The following is a 21,658-nucleotide window of genomic DNA, read 5'->3' as shown; positions in this document are numbered from 1 at the left end:
TTTTGTCACCTGGACACTCAGGAAATTATGTTTTTGAGTTCCAAAAATCTGGACTCGTATTATTTTCTATCCTTTTAAATAGTCTATTATTAGAGTGTAGAAGAAAAGATAGCCTGCCACCAACAGAAGTTGAAAAAAGCTAAAGAACCTTATTCTGTCTAAGAGCTAACACACTTCCCTCAGAAAATGTGGCCAGGGAAATCATGTTTTTAATGAATTCCAAGTGAAAGTCAAACTAGCAGCAATGGCCAAATAGACAATGGCCAACCCAATCACCAAACTCTGCAAAGGGAACAACTTAGTTGTACTAATATTTCAAAGCACTTTAAACACATCTGTCTGTGTGGATGGAAACAGATCTAAAGCTCCTACATTAAGAAAATGGACATTTTACTGATACCTCAGAAGATATATGTGGGGATAATCAAGAGGCCTGGAGCAACAGAACAACACAAAATACTATTTTCCAGGATGGACAAGGTGGGCTATCTGTTATTTTTTCATACATTATGTCTAGGGTTCAAAGTCACAGCCCGAAAGGAAAATAACTCTTCTTTCTCCCTCTTTTTTGACTCAGCTTATATGGAAGAATGACAGGGTGCTGACAGCATGACATTAATTCTTAATATCTCTGCTCAGATTTCTGCAAAGGAAACATGACATGTTTTGCACTAGCCTGGCAAGTACCTTCTGCCTAACCCATTCAAAATATCAGAGGTAACTGCTTTTATTCGTCTTCAGAGATTGACAGGAAATCCCAAAGAGATAACTATGGCTCCAGAAGGAAGATCTCAGCAATGGTTATATGAAGCAGTGATATGAAAACTCCTCTGCCTAAAGACATTTAGGGCACCCAGGACAGAAACCATGGAAATAAACAGTTCACTCTAATTAAAAACATTTTCTCTAACAAGTACTTACCAATATGTCTGTGAGGCTGTGTGTGTATCTCTGCATGAGAAGAAAATCGACTAATAAAATTCCCCAAAGCTCCAGGGAAGGGATGAAAAATCAAAAATATGAGAGATTTTAATTGTGTTGTTTGCTGCATTACTGGAAGACATTTGGATATTACCATTTTAATGCACTAATGAAAGTTCTACAGCAGCAGAATAAAAGAATTCAGATAATCTAGGACTAGTTTATACACAAACACCTTCATTTCAAGCTGGCTTAAGCACTCCTGATGTATCATTAAAATATGTACCTTTAATTTTACTTTAATTCTTTGAACTGGGAAAAGCTGATGGTGGGTTAATACTAGTTAGTTGTATATATTCTAAAAGTGCTTTCAGAAGTTCTTCAACCATATTATGAATCTTGAACCTTGTAGCTTTAAGAACAAGTGATAGGTCATGTGAAAATTGGATGCAGAAATGTCTTTTTTGTTATTTAATATTCATCTTGCTAAATAAATTCCAAAATACAATATGAAGCTGAAATAATATTTATCATTTAAGTAGCTATCTCCCTTGTAAGGATTTGGATTGGAAGGGACGCTTAAAGATCAGCTATTCCAACCCAACTACCATGGGCAGGGACATCTTTCATAGGTCAGGTTGCTCCAAGCTAATCTCTTCTGTAATTTTAAATGGAAAACAATGCTACTTTTTAATTATTATTTTTTTGTAGGAATGATCTCAACACTAGCACATGTAAAGATGCAGGTTGGATGTGGGAGGGGGCAGAAAGGGGAACACCTGCGGAAAAGACCACAGCATCATAGTAAATTCTTGAAGAGAGTTCAAGAGGTCTACAAGTTTCTTCCTCTGCTTTGACTCCAGATCAGCTATACCTAAAGTGTTCCTGGCAGATGCCCGCCTAAAATCTTAAGGGGTGGGGTGAAAACTCCCAAGCTTCCTCAAGCAATGCATGCCAGGGTCTAGTGACTTCTGTGATAATGAGTCAGCCAAATCAGCCTTTCAAGAAATTTGCTTCTTTTCCAGCCCTAAAAGAGAAAGCATTATCTCTTTCTCTAACATAGCCTTTGAAATCTTGTCATATTTGAGATACGTAATTTCTCTCCTTGCTTTTCTTTTCTGTCATCAAGAAACCAAAATATTTATTGTTTTCTCTATCTCTGATTACTCTTATATCTACTCCCTACTACAATTGCCTGATATTTTTCACAAGTGTGGTACCCAAGGGAGACCATAATGAATGAATAAGATGTGATATTACAACTAAATTATTACCAGACTCAAGTCAAATGTAGATCTTTAGAGATCTACATTTATATATACACATACACATACACATACACATACACATACACATACATATACATGTCATCTATACATCCCAGTGCAAGGAGTATATTTTTTGCAACAACATGATTTTACTCATTTACTTCAGTGTGTGTTCTGCAGTACTGCTGGAACCTGTCCTACAGAACTGTTGCTTTGCCACATATTTCCTACACTGTATTGATGCATATTATTAGAGTTCTTGGCCCCACTGAGCAGCATTCTTGTTTCTTCCCATCTTTTCTTCAGCACATTAAGAATATTTTTAAATTCTGGTACTGTCCTCCACAGTGTTTACAATTTCCAATACCATCTACACATTCCAAGTAATTAATGACAATATTTTGCAGTACCAGGACAAGGATAGACAGCATTTTCTATACCCTTACAGTTAAACAGTCCATAATGACCAAAATACCTGCTACTCCAAAGTAAAAAGTTCAAGTAAAAGTTAGCACTTTTAGAGTTATGCTGCTATTTTTGAGTGCGATGGCATGCAGAAATAAAGATTACTAGGAATTAGAAGTTACATAAAGCAATAATTCTTGTGACAAATTAAGGGGACTTTAAAAGCTTAAATAAAATTTTGTTATAAATCTGATCATGTATTAAAATCTTCATTTTAAACACTCCTTCCATCTTAAGGTTGTAAGTGAACAATCCATTTAAGTTAAAGACAATGAAATATGTTGGAAAGCAAAATATCTCATAAGACTCCAAGATACTATGAGTTCATAAATGCTAAGAATTGTCAAAGAATTCAGTAAATCCTTATCTTTAGGTAACACAGAATAAATATACAAGTCAGGGAAGGAAAACATGTGACACAGTAACATTGGAAAAAATGCAAAAATCAGCCTATGAAAGTCAGTGGAGGTGCAGTGTTGCTCATCCTCTGTGTGACCCTTGGACATCTCATTCTCAGTGTGTTAGAACTAAGTCCAATGCCCAGAAACCAAGCCACTGAACTCACACAATGTGAACGGCAAAGTTGTTTAAAAGTCTGGTCACTCCTTCATGTACTTACTAGCCAGGTCTGTTTAGAATTTATATATCCAATATATGAATACTGACACATGCTCTAACAATTGTGCATTGACGATACTGCATCAATGTGGTTGTGTTTTAAATATCCAACAAAGCTGAAATACAGGCAGCTAATGCAGCTTCAAGGATCCTGGGACCTTAGGAGGAAGACTGAGAAGTCATTGCTTACACCACTGCAGTTACTCTGCAGATTCAAGAGCCCATTATATTTATTTAGCTTCCTTCCAACTAGTCTTCAGTTATACTCAAAATACATCAAGAAATGTGGTTTTTCAACCTTTGGCTTCACAGCATTAAGAGAGTGACCAACTCTTACCTTGTAACTGAGGATTTAACAGCTTTGAGAAACAGCTCTCATGTGAACAATGTGTGACTCTGTCCTTCACACTGAGAAAAGCAAAGAACAGCAAAAAAAGGTAAAAAGGAAACTTACCATTAAACAAGTCACTAGAATGACAAAGATGCTGAGGAATATGACAACTGCATAAAATCCTTCTTTGCTCCAGATTTTATCTGCTTCACGCTGGCCTTGCAAAACATTTTTCTTTTTTTCAGGAATAAAACAGAAAGAGGAAGAGAAAAAAAGTTACCCAGTAGTGCACGCAGATTAAATAGCTCTCGTCAGGCATTAATCACCGTCCTCAGCTTTGTCACAGTTCACATTCCACAGTATATGGCACTCACTTGGAACACTGCTATTTGCATACCCACCTCCGAGTTAGCACCCTGCCTGCACTTGGCGTGTCCCTACCCGTGACCCAGGGGTCCCAATGCTATGCCAGATCATCTAAGGCACTCTCTATGGCTGGTGAGATAGCTCCTCCAGGAGTCGTGGGCTGGTGGAGGGTAAGCAAACAAGACCCATGGTCTTTCTTGGAAACTACCCATCTCATCAGGTAAAAGGGCAATGCTCCTGCCTGGGCTGTGAGCACTGCTCCTCCTGCCTCTTTCTCCTCAGGGCTTATCTCCAGCCCCAGCACCCACACACCAGCCTCAGGGCTGTTTACACTTGACACAGAAGCGAAGAGCAGGTGACTCCCCAGTTTGCCCTGGTAAGCCGGGAAGCCCTGACACTGTCACCATTAGGGCACACACACTCGTACATGTGCATACGTAAAACTTCTGATTATGCTGAAAGGAATCTCATTAACTGTCTATCCATAATTCTGATTATGCTTAAAGTAATCTCATTATCTTTGAGCTCCTGCTGATAGTACTTTTCTAAAACACCTGTGCACACTATAATTTCCAGAACTCCTGGGGAACTCCTGGGGATGATGAAATAATAATTATAAAAGCATATATTTTTGGCTTTTTTTTGCAGTGTGGGGACTTGGCTGGGCTATTGAATTACCAGAATTTCACTAGGTTTCCAAACACAGAATTGACAGTAGAACAGGGTACATGTACTCTCAGTCTAACTGCAATACATTACTTAGAATCAAGTAGGTATCCTTGTGTTTCCATAACAGCAGTTCAGTAGACATTGCTCCCTCAATCTAACCTATTTGCTTTTATTTTCTCAGTTGTGTATTTTCAGTAGGGTTCTCTGAGTAAAATCACCTTCAATCTCAGTTTCTACTGTAAACATTCCAGGTCTCAATGTTTCACCTTTGCTGAAATTCCCTAATGGCTTTAATTAAACTTCTCGTTCAGCTAGTGAGTTGTCTTCCTGTCTCAAGGTGGCCTTTTTTCCTCTCTGGGGACATTTTATAAGAGGACTGGGAGTTTTCTGCTGAGCATAGAGTTCCTCCATTTGAGGATGAGTGGCTGCCACTGGGCCTGTGTTACTGCAGGACCCCTCTAGCACTTTACAAGGGTACACTTCATGTTCCAAAGTCTGCTTTGCCACAGACTAGCCTGCTCTTTTGAACAGTTAATGTATCAAGCAAACTCCTTGTGTCCATTAGCCTGCCAAACTTAGAAAATCCTGATAAAGTTGAATTCATGTGGAAAGGCTTGCTGCTGAGGAGGAGCTTGTGGCCTTGGGAAGAGAGGACACCCTGACAAAAACCTGCTGCATGCTAGATCCAAACATAGTTTTCATGGTCCTCCTTTCAACAAATATTTGTGCCCTGCTTACTTTGAAAAGAGCCAGGACAATGCAGATTAAAGTCAATGCGGACGCAAGACAATTCACAGGTCATACTGCTACAAAATGCAAACATTTACGGAAGCACTTGGCAGTGTGGTTAGTTTACGATTTGCTAAAAATCTCTGTGTGTATAACAGGGAGTTGACTGCTTTACAACTGAAAGTTTCAGGAAGATTTAAAGGTAAGTTTAAGACTAAAACGTAAGTTTTCTTTGGAAGTCACAGCCCTATGGACCTGAATGGAAATCCTTTGCCAACTTCTGATAAACTACAGAAACAGACCTTGTAAAATGAGTGTATTTGTGTGTGTGTGTCTAATCACACAGTGTTTCGTGATCTGGCCTTAAAACTGTTGGCAGGTATTGGCAGTTTAACAAGGTTTAGGAGTGTCACTCGTGTTCAGGGAGCACCTTAAAAGCCAGACTTTCAAAGACACAATGGAAATCTTGCCAAATATTTCTGGAAAAATTGTTCCTAGACACATACGAACAGCGTTGCCACTCTTAACGCGGTGCAGCTCTGTGTGCAATCTGCTACCTCAGCACAGCAAGGTTATTCTACTGTGTTTACAGCACAGGACTTGGGTCCCAGCACTGGCTCAGAGCCCAAATCTGCAGCTGCTCTGCACTCTGGATTGCTCCTATGGAGCTCCATGGAAATCCCATGGCGACAGCAGCAGCTGCAGCTCTGGCCCATTAGCTATAAACGAAGTGTTTGACCCTGGGTACAACAACCTGATGACTTTCCGGTGTTTCAGATCTCTCAGGAGGAAATCTAGATAAAACACAGGAGTTGAAGGAGCATTGGCCATGCTGACCTTCTGTAAGACAGTAAACAGGGGGTTTGTACCTGTTCACTGAAAGGACAAATATACTAAAAAGTAAATTAAGAGCTAACAGGATTTTTTTACTCAGTGGGTGAGAGACATTAGTTAACTATAATTAATCAGTGTCACAGAACTTATAAAAATATTTTATAATAGACTTTGATATGCAACTGAGTCTAAGAGAATTAATCTCTGTAACACCTCTCTAATGATATTTGTGCTCAGGATGTTTTTCCCTGATTTCTCTCTGAAAAGAAAGTTATTATGTTAACCGATACTGTAAAAAAAGGTAAAGAAAAATATGCCACAACTTCAACATGTCTGACATACCGTTTTGAAACACTGAAGTAGTAGTGCCTTCACCTAACCAAGGAAATCTCCCTCTCTTTAGCTGAGCAGTCTGCAGGACAGCAGGATCATTACTTCAGCTTCTCCCTAATGACAGAAGGGGTTGTGACCTACTGAGTCATCTCAGGTTCATGATAAGGATTTGCCTTCAGAAATGTCAGTACTGCTCATTCAGAACTTTGTTCCTCACTCTGGGAGAACTGATAAGAAGGAGGGCAACTGCTACGCTCACTACAAACTGCTGACGCCCAGGAAACATGAGCTTGCAGGATGGCCAAAAACTAGGGGAAAATAAAAAAAAAAGAGAGAGGACTTCTGTCAATGACCATGGGCAAGAAGCCTCCCACATGGAGATGTATGGTGTCTTGATTGGTTGATGTTACTTCACATTCTTCTCACTCTGTTCCTTTTCCTGTCTGAGAATCTACTAGGACCATCACTGATAAAAGCAGTGGAATACCAGTACAGTTGGGCTGGCAGGGGACTTCCAGCAGCTCAGGCACCACCAGATCCTGGAGCAAACCTTGGCTACAGGGAGAAAGGCTCATCATCATGTACAACATTAAGAGCATCATCTCCCAGTGTGAGTCATGAGGGCAAAATTAGCCAGATTAATTTTTACAGTTTAAATTCAATGTAATTCAATATAGGGAAGAATCAAGGTATTTTAAACAATCTTATGCCACCACTAAGCTTAGAGAAGAGTGCCTGTACAGCTATCTGCTTTGCTCTGAACTGGGAGAAATGTGTTTAGAAAAATTATTTTTTAGAAACTTTTTCTTTTTTTTTTATTAAATAAAACACCATTAAATTCCATTCTGGCCTTTCTGGTCTTATTATGGAAATCTAGTAGATTATTTCTACAAAAAAATAGAATTAGCAGCCTGCTTTTGATAATAACAAGAAGAGACATTGACCTGAAGTACTCACTGTAAAATCTCTGATTGAAGGATCCTGCTTAAGGTATCAGGAGCTGCCAGGAAAAGTCTTTACTGGAAAGCTAGTGAGTTTCAAAGTTGGGTCAGTTAACCCCAGCTAGTTTCCTGGGCTGAAACACTAATGAAAGCATGGCAAGCTGTAGTTCTGAGCTCAGAGGAAATCTTACAGGGAGCTGGGAATTGAACTTAAGATAAAAAAGGGTTCATCAAAGTTTACACTGAATTGCTATGCTTTTTCTGCTATTTTAACTATGTTAGCTAAAGCAGTTAGGAAAGTCTGCCGAGAAATCACTTTCACCCCCTGCATGAAAAGATGGGGAATGTGGGTGACCTCTCAGACTCCTGGGACCATGGATTACAGTGTTGTAGTGTCTCCCATGACAAAGCATCCCTGAAGACTTTACCTTACATGCGTGTGCAATGAAGTGCAGGTCTGCAGGGCTCCTGTCCCTGTTGTGGTGCTCTGCTTGTCCCCATGCAGGTGTAACGATACGTCTGCTTTGCCTGATCACAGGAGCATGTCTCCGTGCTCTGTTTTGTTTCCAGGCACCTCTGTCAGTCTAGCTTGTGGTAATTTCTAAGCTATTGGTTTTGATCACTTGTCCTTACAATGACTTAGGGTTTCTGTATGCTTTAAGTGCATGATTGCTTCCTTTGATTTCTTCTGTAAGAAGTTAATATCATGCACTTCAAAGGCAACCAACAGAAGCCTTGTGCAAGGATGCTGCAATGGTACATTTTTGGATTGCATAATTTTTGGCATCAACTCTGGAAATTTCTCCTTCAGCGCCACATCTCCTGGCTGGTAGTTAGCTTAGCTCTCAAAAGACAGTAACCCTTATTTTACTTCCTGTAACTTCAGCTATTTTGGTCATTCAAAACCACTTCAAATTCTCTTCTACTCTACTAAACTCAAATCCAGTAGTTTATTTATTTATTTATTTTCTCTGAGCACAATTTAAAGACATTAGGAAGTCAGGATTCCCACACCATAATAACATTGACTGTCTCAGTAATTGAATTTAGTCCCATCCACAAGCATCAATTCGTAGTTTGTTCTGGAAAAGTCTCCTCCTGGCCCTGCTATACACCATGGAGCAGAAAACAGCCCTAAATTCCACTTCAGACACAAACTTTAGACCATAATGAAAGAGCAAATGCTATAACTATTATTGGAAGAGAAAGAACATAAAGAAAGATACTGCCATTGCCCTGGATCCCTGAAAAAGCAAAAACTCCATTAAATAAAATTCTCACATTCCCACAGGTACACAGCAGAAAAGGACCCTAGTGGTTCCTACAGTAAAGGCACATACAGAATCTGCTCTTTCAGCTATGGCAGAAGAAGAAAGTAGGATAGGATTTTTGACACAGGCAATTTAATTGGAAATAGATTGACCAGTGATTAATGAATCAGCAGATGTGAACTGGTAAATTACTACTGCAATGAATGGAGATGTAGTTCCGGTCACTTACAGCCACCAAGACTTTTGCTGTTAATATCGCATGGGCTGAGACTTTAAGCAGAGAGCTTCAGTTTTTCACTTGGGTTTTCTGACATAATCTTGAAAAATTTTCTTAGGACAGGATAATCCCCACCATTTACTATCTACATAGTTTATGATAAGCCTTGTTAGAAAGAGTCAACCAAGCACTCCCGGAAGAGGCATCTCAGACATGGAATGAACTGCCTGCTGGACGTGTTCTTTTCTTTCTGTTTCTCTCTGCAGCCAGTAGCCTTAGGGAGCTCATCTTGAAACAGGCAGCTAAAAAGGAGACAAATTCCAGCCCTAACAGTTCTGTGTCAGCCATCCCCCTATAAAGATGTGGATAATGCTTCCTTTATGCACAGATACACTGAAAGTGCACATACAATACTGGTTGAGAAGTGTTCAGACTTTTTGGTGGAAGAGTTTACAATTTATTAACTCATTATTTAATTCAGATTGATAGCTCAGGAATACACACACACAATGAGTAAAACGTGTCAGAGCTATGTAAAGCTTTGTATAACTATACCTTCCCTCAAAAGTTTGACTGTTTTGTTTTTCTTTGCTGCTACTTTGGCATGAGTTGTTCTTAGAAGAAGTTGAGAGAAGAGTAAATAACTGGTTAGAAGATGAGCAAGTAAGGATTATATGTTACTGTCTTTTATCTGCTGTTTTCTGTGGAGTATTACATATGTAAACAATTTATTGAGATCCAAAAGGAATACATATTAGTATAAAACTGCATCATTTTTTCAGGATCAGAGCCTTAGCTGTATAATCTACTGGCAACTGAAATATTAGAATAATACCTTATATATATTAGAAGGAGTTAGAGTCTACACAACTTTTATTCTAATAATCCTTTTCTGAATTATTTCATCTGGTTCTCCACCCTTTTTTTCCAGAGAGAAAATGCAAGTATCTGAGCACTCAAGAGAAGGTCTTGAGTTTAGTGCTGTGTTTTTTTCCAGCATCTCTTCACAGCATAATGATATTTCTCCATTCATCTGTTATTCATTTATGTCTACCTGAAGTGTTCTTTGTAACGGAAGTACTTTGAAAAGATAATTGCATCTATCACAACTGTCAAACTCATACGCTTCAGTGATGAAGGAAATTCTGACCTACAGGAAGCACAGCTCAGGTTGTTGATGGGCAATATAAAGACCCAACTTGACCTGAGATTTGGATAGCACTGCTTGGCTCCACTTTCTGTCAGAACAGCCAAAACCTGAGAATCCACCCATTTTCATACTGGCAGGTTGCTATAGGGGAGCATGTTCAATTTCATCAAACTGGCCTTGCTTTTTTGTTTCCTTTTTATTACCAAAGATATATTCCAGAATCTCAAACAGTCAGAATACTTAAAATGAGCAAAATCATTTCTAATTAGTAGAAATACAGGTGGACATAAGAGCTAGTGCTAACTCAACCATGTATTCAAACACAGGTTTGGATGTAAAAAAGCCTTTTTGCCCATAGGGAGAAACCCAGCTCATCAGAACCTTTCCTTTTTTTCCACTTCTTTGGATATAGACTTCTCCTCTGTCAAAATAGGATCTTCAATGGAAACTGCTTATTCTTGATAACAGGTTTGAAGTTATTCAGCCCTCACACTGAATTCAGAGGGTCTTTGTATGTAGGTAAGGGTTTCTAAGACACTAAATAAAATACAATGTGATGTGACCATGTACATGAACTCAGTGATTTCCCTTACTAAAGGCCTTCACTTTTTTCATTTGCTGTGCACAGCTCAAGTGGTCAGCCCTGAATTAGATGTCCACCTAACTGGTAATGTCTGGGACACTGTAGAGATGGCAGTGCAGTCCCTGCTTTAGAACAGATTGCTTTTAAAAAAAAAATTAAAAAAAATTATGTAGTCATATAAATAATTACTACAAATTTTATTTTTGTCCTCTTTTTGGAGCAGGTAACCGAGATAAATCTCTCACTTCTGAGAGTAGAAATAAGCATAGGTACAAGGCACAAATTCAGTTTTCCAATCAAACACAATTTACACAGGTAGTACTGCTCACAGCTAACATCTGCATTTCTTTTTACTCTCTACTGAAGCTGTTACCCTGCTGACCCGCATCAACATATGAGAAGTCCTTAGGCCCACTTCCTTTAAGGCAAGTGATGCATGCTTAGTCTAAACTCTGATTTCAATAGCAACCTAGCTATGTGAGGAGGACCTGGAAATTAATGCACAAATAGCCTAATGAGCCACTGTTACAATATTTTAATGGGGCTAGTAGTATAACTTCCTTATAGCAGTAATGTTCTCTTAGTTTATACATTTCCTGCCTCATGCTTGAGAAGCTCAACCTGAAAAGTACCAGGGATGTAATAACTGCCTAATCTCTAGTGAATTACAGGTTAGAAAATTGATAACCAACCTCAGGGGAGACCTCTATTATTCCAAACTGGGATAAACTCTGGTGCAAAATGTTGATATTAAGGGAACGCAGCACTTCTTCAGATGGCAGAGCCTCAGAAATTCCTGGCTTTCTGTTCAGTGGGGACACAAACAGTTCCACACAGTTCTTCTTCTCCTGGGAAAATAATTTTTTAAAAAAAGCAAAATTATACAAAGGGTCTGAGATTAGATAAAATCTGCAGTCTATAGATTGTAACTTTAATTCCAAAAACAAAAGCATGGAATAAAAGGGCTGCAACCTGCTCTGTGAGGAGAATATACCTATTCTCTGACTCCTTAAATCCCAGCTGACTGTGCAAGAAAATGCAAATACCATAGGTGGGCATGTATACTTTGTCTGATTCACTGTTGACAAGGTACCGTCTTCCTGAGCCTAGTACTGTTAAACAAGACAGGTCAATGTAGGACGGTGAAGGGAGGAGCCTTGGGTCACAGGCAAAGTGCCAGCAGGGATTTTAGCAGATACTTCATCTGATCTGAGCTGAAATGCAGCCCTGTTTTAGAAGATGGTCCTTTAAAAACAGGAATGTTTGGTATCATGCTGTGACATTTTGGTCCTGCTTTACTAATCCTGTGTAAACACATTGCAGACACATACAATGAAGTATAAAGTCCTTTTAGTCAACTACAGTTGACTAATGAAAATGAAAGAACCAGAAAAGTTTTGTTTACTTTGATGCAGTCCTGGAATCCCAAGAGATGCTGTATTAGAGATGCCAGTGATGCTCTCCCTGTCACAAGGGAGCAAAAGGAGAGACTGCCAGAGAGTTACAATCACAGAACAGTAGGACTTGGAAGGCACCTCAGTTCAAACCATAATTCTGATTTCTCCCACCTCCTTCCTCTCACCTTGAATGTGCATCATTATCTTTACCGCAGTGAAGAAAAAGACATCTTTTGCTATTCTTAAAGTACCTAGTTTTGCATTCAGAAGTAGAGCTGAACAGAAGGGGATGCTTTCAGATTTCTTCTGCCCTTTAAAAGGCGTTTATGGGAGAAGGATTTACTGGAAGGGTTAATGAGATGCTAGAAATGCCCAGTTAATATTTCCTGGCACATTATGTGTTGTAAGAGGCTAGCAGGCCCTCTGCTCTCCCTGTGCCAAACCACATCTGGGCTGTTAGGCTGCTGATTGCTTCTGAGAGGTGCTCACTTGGGGGGGAATCAGCTTACCTCACTTCAGTCATCTAAACTACCTCCAGAGTCAGTGGAGGGAGACTGGCATCTCTAGAGAATTATTTAATCCGTCCTAAAATAGGTGGGATCTCAACACCTCTCCTTCTCCAGTTGCCCTTCTCTGTACTGCTTCTACAGGGAGCTCAGACGAGGCTGAAGTGAGGTGAGATGAATTTTGATGTGTCCCACTCGCTTGCCAGCGCTCTGCGTGAGAGAAACTGGCTCATGTTAGAAGGATGCAAAGTAGGAATAATGTTTCCTAAGATACATTTTTCTTCCTTGTGAATTTTAACTATGTGAGCTTTTAAGAGCAAATAAGGAAAAAGTTTGCTTTCTTTCCTGTATAATTAAAATATTAACTCATAGCAGACTTTGCAGACATTGAGAAGACTAATTCATTAATAGTACTTACTGTATTCTGAGCTATACACAGTTGCAAAATGACATTACCTCTTCCCTTAGACCACAAATGAGAGGAGAAAGGGAAAAGCTATGGAGCCTGTAGGAAAGTAAACACAATGCTTGTTCTGCTTAGTTGCCTAATTTCCATAGAGCATAGTAAGAAATGTACTAAGTGACTTAGTATGGTGAAATACACAACCCAAACTCTGAAACATTTCTCATTTAATTATGCTTTTCTCTGGATGTCTTTCAGCCTTTCATTCTGGTTAATGTAGGGGACAAAGGAGATTTAACATCACTTGTCACAAAATGAGTGACATCCCTGGAGAACATGAAAAAGGCTGCATTGCATTCCAATTGATCTTCTCGGCTGCACTTCTTGTGTGATCCTTTCTCACAGAGACATTATTGGAAGGAGTTTTATAATCCTTTTTGATGTATATAATCCTATCAAGCAATCAATGCAGGAAATACTTTAATGCTAAATCTGTCAGTTTTCTTCCCTAATATTCAACCTGCATGTAGAAGAAAATAAAATAAATCCTCTTCCCTCTGCAATGGGAATTGAATGATAGCCATGCAGACTTTAATTCTTGAGTTTTTTTCCCTTCATGATTAAAGTGTCATAAAAATACAACAGTGTTAAGAATGCATGCTCTTAATTGTATACAGAAAACCCTCCAACAACAATTTATTTTAAAAAGCCTTCGTTGCTAGAAGGGAATTTGATGTCATCTTTTCAAATATGATACCTTAGTCTACAAGACCATTTCTGATCATAGATTGCTATAGCTGAAAAGCAAAGCATGGATATTCATATTCTGAGAAGACCTTTAGTTTATTAATGGGAAGTCTGGGGATAAACTGCAAAGATAGCTTTGAAAGGCAGAATCACATGTATATTTTCAGCAACATTCTACCTTTAAGAAATAAAACACCAGTAAGTGCTTCTTAATGAATGTGATGGAGAACTGTATTGGAATGAAAACTAAAGGATAAAGCAACCTGGTTATGAACAGGACACAAAAGAGATTTATCAGATTTAATCTTTCTTGTAGAATGGCTGCCTTTCAAATGAATATTTAAATATTTTTGTAATGGAGATCTAGTTTTCTGTAGTGCAGTTAAAAAAATATTGGGAAAAAGTATTTTTCTGTCCTGTTTTATTGCACTTATCCATAATGACAAAAAATAAATTTAAGAGAATTTAGAATAATCAGGTACATTTCATTACACATCGCCCTTTGGTACTTACAATGAGTCTGTTGATATGAATTTGCTGAGGTAATAGTCCCAGTGCTGCTGCCACTCCTTGGCGAAATATCCGAAGCAAAGTGATATTCAGCTTGCTAACATCCATTTGCAGTGTCTGAAAAACAAAACCAGTTCAAATCAACTTCTTGCTCAACACATTCATTTCTCAAGACGACTGATCTCTGGGACTCTTTTCTGATTTTGTGTTTGTTTGTTTGTTTGTTTGCTTTTCCCCAGAACAATATTCTGTGCAATCTTCTTGTATCACACTAAAGAATAAGTCCAAAGGAAAATTTAAGCATCTTAAATCTGCTCGTTAGCAAAGTACCACCTTTTCTCAACTACATTCAAAATAGGTTCCAGAGGTTTTTGGCTAAATATCTTGGACAAATCACAGTGTTCAAGATAACAAAATTAGTAGAATAAAAATGAAAGCCAAGAGTTAAACATCAATTCACCTTCAAAGAATGAGATCTTGGATTCACACAACGAAGATTTGCTTTAAATATTATCTTAGCATTTCTCCCTGCAGGTGAAGAATGAGTCAGACATAGTGAAATTATACAATTTCAATTTTGATTAGCAGTTTCTGAGATCAAAAAAGAAACATTCTAGATACATTCCTTGAATTTCCTAAAACTTCCTCATGTGAGTCAGAGAACACTATCATTCTCAGCAGAGACTTTATCACTGAAGCATTTTCTTTCTCTATGTTGATTCACAGTGAAATTTAAATGTTTTCTCAACTTCAAATCCTTTCTGTGAAGTAAGTGAAATTTTGCCAAGGAACTAATCACACTTCAACTCTTTGGTTTCCACATGTGGGGTCTTCACATGATTCCTGGTGGCCAATGCTTCGATATGGTACTTTCTTCACTTCCACACCCCCTTTGCAGAGAATGTATAGTGCAGGAGAGGGAAGAAGAGTATGGCAGGTGGTCTCAGAAGGCTTACAATGTTTCTGGCAACTTCTGACTTAGGAAGTTAACAAGTTCTGCTAACTTAAGCTGAAAAAGATTTTTTATTTTAAACTACCTATTTAGAGACACTGGCCAACTTGCTGCTCTGAAGATTTAAGCAAGTATTCTTTCTTCCCAACCAGAGCTGAATAAAAGTAATTAAATATCCATGGGCCAGACATCACACTGGGAATATGGCTTTAATCTAGAAAGAAATAAAATATTTTCTTTCCATTGTCAATTTGATTTTTCAATAAGTACTGAGTTTTTTTAATTTTTCCACCTTTTTCTCATTTCTCTCTCTTTTTTTTTTACTCTAATGGAATTGTTAGGTCTTGATGCATCAACTGAGATCTGCTCTTACCAAGCAGCTGAACTTTAATTCAGCTCGAAGTATTATAGGATTCTTCAGTTTAAATTATCTTCTCTACCCTGGCATTTTCAAAATGCAAAATCTTCTATTCACTTCTTCCTGAATTAGACAGACATCCTGAGTGCTTATGAAACTGCTCCAGCTTTGTCACTGAAACAGAGAAATGTCTTTTGAGGGGATCTAACAGATCTGAGTACCATTTCTTCTGTTCCCAGACTGGCTCTCTCTGGCCACAGCACACCTGAGCAACCCAGCAGATAAGAACTGATTTGGAGCTACGGAGCCATCGTTACACTGAAAGTTGACAGTTTGATCTGAGGATCCTGGGTAAATGAGAAAGGGAGTTGTTACTGAAATAGGAAAGCTGTTATGAGGGTCTCTGGGGATCCATCAGGCTGGTGTAAAGAGTGTAAAACTGCTTGTCTAAGTCAGTGACCCTGTGTGTTGGGGATAATGCTACCTGTTGTAACTGAGCAAAATTACCAGCCATAAAATAAAAATACATTCATTTAAACACACTTGAGCCAGGGATCAGATCACATTCATAGAGATGATATTAAATAGTGTGTGTGTGTCTCTGTAACAGCCATATTGTCCTTGGTGATCTTGGGGAAGCCTGAGGGCCACAGCGCTGGCATCATCATGCTTTAGAAAGCTCACCTGGACTTGCAGCTAGACATTTCAGGACCTTTTTAGGAAACCTAAGTGGGAAGAATTCTGTCCTTAACCCTCAACTCAGGGTGCTTCTTGTGCAGCAAAAAAAAGGTTTTTTTGTGACTATTAATTTAAAAACAAACAAACAAACAAAACAAGAAATATCTGAGGAAGAAAAAGCTCACATTTTTCATAAGAACCTTGCCTTGCTGTCAATTGAAGGGATCTGCTTTTCATTTACTGGTGGTAATGTGAAGCTTAATTTCTCAGTAATTATAGTAAAAATTAAGTAAGAGTAACCTAGGCTGCCTTTTTCTACAACAGGCAACACAAGAAAGCCTGTTTGTGTCTTTTTTTCAAGAGGAAAGTTAGCAATCCAGAATCTGCCACTTTAGGAATAGGTTTTCTAACTCAATCTGTGAAAGATAATGTATAGAAATGCTCAACAGGACCCTGAGAGCACCTCCTTTACAGTGAGCAGCATGTCATAAAAGTGCTCTGTGCTCTTTATTACCCCCTTGTTTGTACTGGATTCGTACAAGCAGAGAGCACGAGCGGACCAGACTGAAGACACATCAAGTTCAGTATCTTGTGACCTGCTCTGGATGCATGTGGAAAATAATAGGAACAGGGAAAGATTATACTCTTTTCCCAAGTTTCTTCTGATGAGATCCAGGCTAACTTATGGCTACTCAGCACTAAAAGGTATTTGGTTCCCTCAGCTACATTAATATTTTCAAACAATAACCCATAGTGATGCTATCAAGATCTGGAATGAAGGCAACCCTTGGGGCATTATATTGTCAAGTCTGGCATGTGTCCTCTTAAAGGAGACTAAAACTTAAGTCTGAGCAGAGGGTCTGGTATAAAATTGCCTTTCTGCAATTCCCAATTATGATAATTTTTGTTGAGAAAAGTTAGTTACAGGAAGAAAAAATGAAAGAAAAAGAAAAAAGAAGACAGAGGTCAGAAAGAAAAAAATAATTCCAAACTATTCCTATCAGTAGAAAATACCTAAAACTTTATTTAGAATGTAGTATTTTAATATTCATGTGCCATTCTGATGGCATGCCTAGATACTGTATTAACTATAGTCCATAAAAGTAAGCAATTAGGATAGAAAACTGATAACGGATGAACTATAAATACACGAATACCTGTACATCAGACAAACAACACATATTGTCATTAAGAGAACCACTTCTAGAATGGGAACCTGTCCTGCAATATAAAGGTTGTAACTACACAGACAACATCATTATGTATTCTGACATGATCTGCAATAAAACGTGACTTTAACCCTGGTAAAGTAAGTCCATAGAAATAAATAAAACAAAGCATTAGCATAGTTACACAAGTTATGCCTTACTGTGTTCCTCTAGCTGCTCCTTTTGCTTTGAAAATGAAAAGGCTGAAGCATCCCACTTAGACAGCACTAATCATCTACCCTTTGCTCATCTGCAATGTTTATCACGGATTGAAACCTGCTCCCCAAGGAGTTTGCAGTTTTGAATCCACTATGGCTGTTGGCAATAGCGACTTGTTGAGCCTAGAGGCAAACACCCTGGAGGGCTCATTTCCCTCAGCAATTACTGACCTGGATATTGCAACTGTAGCAACAGTTTCTAGGTTTATCTGCTCCAAGCAAAACAGGTAGTTTGAAAGGAAGTAGTTTTCTGCTTATAGTGGAAAACTTGGAATGACACAATTCCACAAAAGGAATCTCAGTGCAGAAAACCACCAAAGACTATGCACAGCTGAGATGCTACAGAGGCTTTTTAATAAACGTTTTCATGTTAAAAAAAAACAAAAACAAAACGAACAACTAACATGAAAGGAATTAATTCATAACACAGTTTCTGAAGTAATATTTTTAGGATATTTCAATAAATTATAATTTGCCAAGTTTCGCTTCTTAAGAAAAATTCAGAGATGCCTCCCTTTCTCACCCTTTCCTTATTATCAGTGATACCCTTTCTGTAATGAGTCACAAATATACCATTCATTTTTTTTTTACATTGATTACTCCCTTCTAAACTCCTCCTGAACCTACTACAAGTGTTTTCTCAAACCAACTAACCTGACTATACAGGAAGAAAAATAATCAAGGATGAAGAAGGTGAAAGGGTCCCTCCATCTGAGCACCCTGCTCTGCTGCCTGTAGAGTGACAGTGTCTACAGTCAATTAATGTCATTGTGTTTCCTCTTGCCACCCTCATCAGACAGCCTCAGCTGTCCGGCCAAAATCAGATGTATTCATCAGGAGCAAAGTTGAAAGTCTTAGAGCTGTATTTGTAAAGCTTGGATACAGGACTGCAAAAAATCTAGCAACAAATTATGAAATAGAATTTTTTTTCCCCCTCACTCATGTCAGATTTGCCTTCCTGTTGCCTTTCCATGGCTTGAGATTGCAGCTGTGCTGGACATCAGGTTAGCCCCTTTGGCTGGCTGAGGTGGTCTAATACACATCCACAGAAGATTTTGGCTTTTATAATATTCTGTGTGTCATGGCTCACAGCAGGTTTAGCATCTCATATAGTCCACGAATTGCACAGGAGCCAGCATGTCCTCAGCTTCTGATGCAGGTCAGCGTTAAGAAACTAGAACAAAGTATTTTGCCAAGATGAGCCTCTGAAGGCACTTTGCCTTAAACCAAACCAGTGTCTGAGTTAGCATTTCCTCCTGTCCCATTTACGTCTCCATCTACAATGTTATTTTCTTCAACAGGAGAGACCTGCTCTGCCCTGTCATGAGTTCATGTTAAACTTTGAATTATGCCTGTAAAGTGAGATAAAATTCAGTGATTATTCTTGGTGATTAATTAAAGGAGTTTCATGTTTCTGTGTATTAGCAGTTGCCTGCAGTGACCTACTCAAACTTTCATCCATAGTATATTTCTGCTAAAACACAATGTGACTAGAAATATAAAACTCAGGGCACTTAAATACTTCTAAGTTCAAAGAGCAAGTACTGAAAAATGCTGAGGAGTATTCTTGGCTGTTCTACAAAAGTGCAGTGGAAATCACCTGAAGTAGTAGAAAAATTACAGGCCTATGCTAATATTTACAAGAACCAGTGAAAAGCACCAAGAAATGCTCTGGACCTGGAACATGCTTCTGGTTAAATCACTCATTTTCTAATGAGAAGACAACAAGGCTGCAGAATATGCAAATATGCCAAATACTTCCAAATTTCACATGTAGCCTGCAAAAATGAAAGTGTGATTTTCTAGAGAGTATTTGGGTGATGACACAAAGAACTCAATTTTTTTTTTATTTTTTTTTTTTCCATATAAACATAAATAAAAAGTTATAGGAATGGGATTTTTTGATTGATTCGTTAGTCCAGGGAGGGTTTGTGTATTTGGATGCTGCTTTTCAAGGTGTTGAGGTCAACGTGCTGGAGGGAAGTGATGCTACCCACAGAGACCTTGACAGGCTTCAGAAGTGGGCCCATGCCAACTGCATGAAGTTCAACAAGTTCTGCACCTGGTTTGGGGCAATCCCAAGCACAAACACAGGCTGGATGGAGAATGGATCTAAAACAGCCTGAAGGAGAAGGACTTGGGGGCCAATGTGGAGGAGAAGCTCATCATTAGTCGGCAAAATGTGCTTGCAGCCCAGAAAGCCAAACATGTCCTGGGCTGCATCAAAAGAAGTGTGGCCAGCAGGTCAAGAGAGGTGATTGTCCCTCTCTACTCGGCTCTCGTGAGACCCCACCTGGAGCACTGTGTCCAGTTCTGAGGCCCCAACAAAAGAAAGAGATGGATCTGTTGGAGCAAGTCCAGAGGAGGGCCACAAAGATGATCAGAGGGCTTGAGCACCTCTCCTATCAAGACAAGGCTGAGAGAGTTGGGGCTGTTCAGCCAGGAGAAGGGAAGACTCTGTGGAGACCTTATAGTGGCCTTCCAGTGCCGGAAGGGGCCTACAGGAAAGCTGGGAAGAGACTTTTTACAAAGGTTTGTACTGAGAGGACAAGGAGTAAATGGATGGGAGATTTAGGTTAGACAACGGGAGGAAATTCTCTAGTGTGAGGGTGGTGAGACACTGGAACAGGTTGCTCAGGGAAGTTGTGGATGCCCCCTCCCTCATAGTGTTCAAAGGCAGGTTGGACGGGGCTCTGAGCAACCTGATCTTGTGGAAGGTGTCCCTGTCTCTGCAGGGCAGTTGGAACTAGTTGATCTTTAAGGTCCCTTCCAAGCCAAACATTCTGTGATTCTATGATTTTCAAGATGTGACATCATAGAACCTCACTCATGTTTTTGCTAGGGAAAAATCCACCCACATTTTTATGGAAAAATCTTTCTTTAAATTAAGCATAATATTTCCTCAATTTATGCATTTCTCATATAGCATTAAGGAACAATTTTGCCTTTTGATCAATTTTTCATGAAAGCATATACATTTAAATATTTATGCATGTTATGAGCTCCCTGAAAGAAATCAAAGACAGAAGTGACACTAATGGGAAATGTAGGGTTAATCTAATTAGTTAAGACTGCTGTATAGCCTCACTTCATGCTGATCTTCAAGTGAATGTTCATTAAAATACAAGAAAATCAAAATTTATAAAAGGAAGCAGTCTTTCATACCCTACAATTAGTCCACAGACCACAGGAAGTTGCCGAGGCCAAAATCTGAACAAAAGATAGAAAAAGGGCTGGATGCTTAGATGGATGTTTGAAGTCACTAATGTCCCTGAAAACTGTACAGAAGAGATACTACAAACCTTGTTATGCAGTTGAAGCCAAACTTTGAATTGTCAGAAAGCAAGAGAAACCCTACTGAAACAAAAGGATAAGTTTCTTAGTCTGCTAACAAGAAGCCTGAATGCTGGCCATCATCCTGGACTAGATACTGGGTTTCACAGATGTCGTCTTTGCACATTTACATACCAAACGAGGACATTCCTAGGGACTGCTCCATTGCAGAGGACAAAGATGTACCAAGTGTTGAGGTGAGGCCAGGGCACTCCACAGGCATCCACAATTCAGACTGGTAAAGCTACTTTGGAGGTGGGTGGATGATATGACTAACTGGTTTGTCTCAGCTATATGTCAGATTCACACTTCTTTTTGCAGGGAGAACTAATTTCTCAAATGACATCAGCTGATTTGGGGCACATTTGACCACTTCTGTAGGAAGCACCAACACTAGAGTGAGAAATGCTCCATCTGTGAGGTCTGGCTTTTGTCCAGGGTTCTCTCACTGAGCTTTTACATGCACTTGGGCAGTGAGTCAGTTAGCTATAGAAAGATTCTATGACCTTCATGGATGATTAAAGTGCATGAGAATGTATTCAGCCTATTAAGGATAATGTTTGTTAATACCTCTCTTCAAGAGGCACACTTTGATTTCTATCAGTCCTATGTTTTGCATTAATCTCTGGGCTTGCAGTGTCCTAGCAGAGAT

The 21,658-nt window shown here is 39.0% G+C and overlaps 1 protein-coding gene across 1 annotated transcript in view; it reads right to left on the bottom strand.

Moving 5' to 3' along the window:
• Positions 1-21,658, bottom strand: part of PTPRR (protein tyrosine phosphatase, receptor type, R) — a 160,835-nt gene that overhangs the window by 62,328 nt on the left and 76,849 nt on the right. The window contains exons 4-6 of the mRNA XM_009997757.1: positions 14,263-14,376; positions 11,389-11,544; positions 3,727-3,837 (exon numbers count right to left, since the gene is read on the bottom strand). Coding sequence (XP_009996059.1) covers positions 3,727-3,837; positions 11,389-11,544; positions 14,263-14,376 — 381 coding nt within the window. The remainder of the gene's footprint in view (positions 1-3,726; positions 3,838-11,388; positions 11,545-14,262; positions 14,377-21,658) is intronic.

Source organism: Chaetura pelagica, unplaced genomic scaffold (genome assembly GCF_000747805.2).
Source record: "Chaetura pelagica isolate M959 unplaced genomic scaffold, ChaPel_1.0 scaffold314, whole genome shotgun sequence".
Taxonomy (NCBI): Eukaryota; Metazoa; Chordata; class Aves; order Apodiformes; family Apodidae; genus Chaetura; species Chaetura pelagica.
Note: the sequence above shows the minus strand (reverse complement) of the source record. Positions and strands in the feature narration are given on the sequence as shown.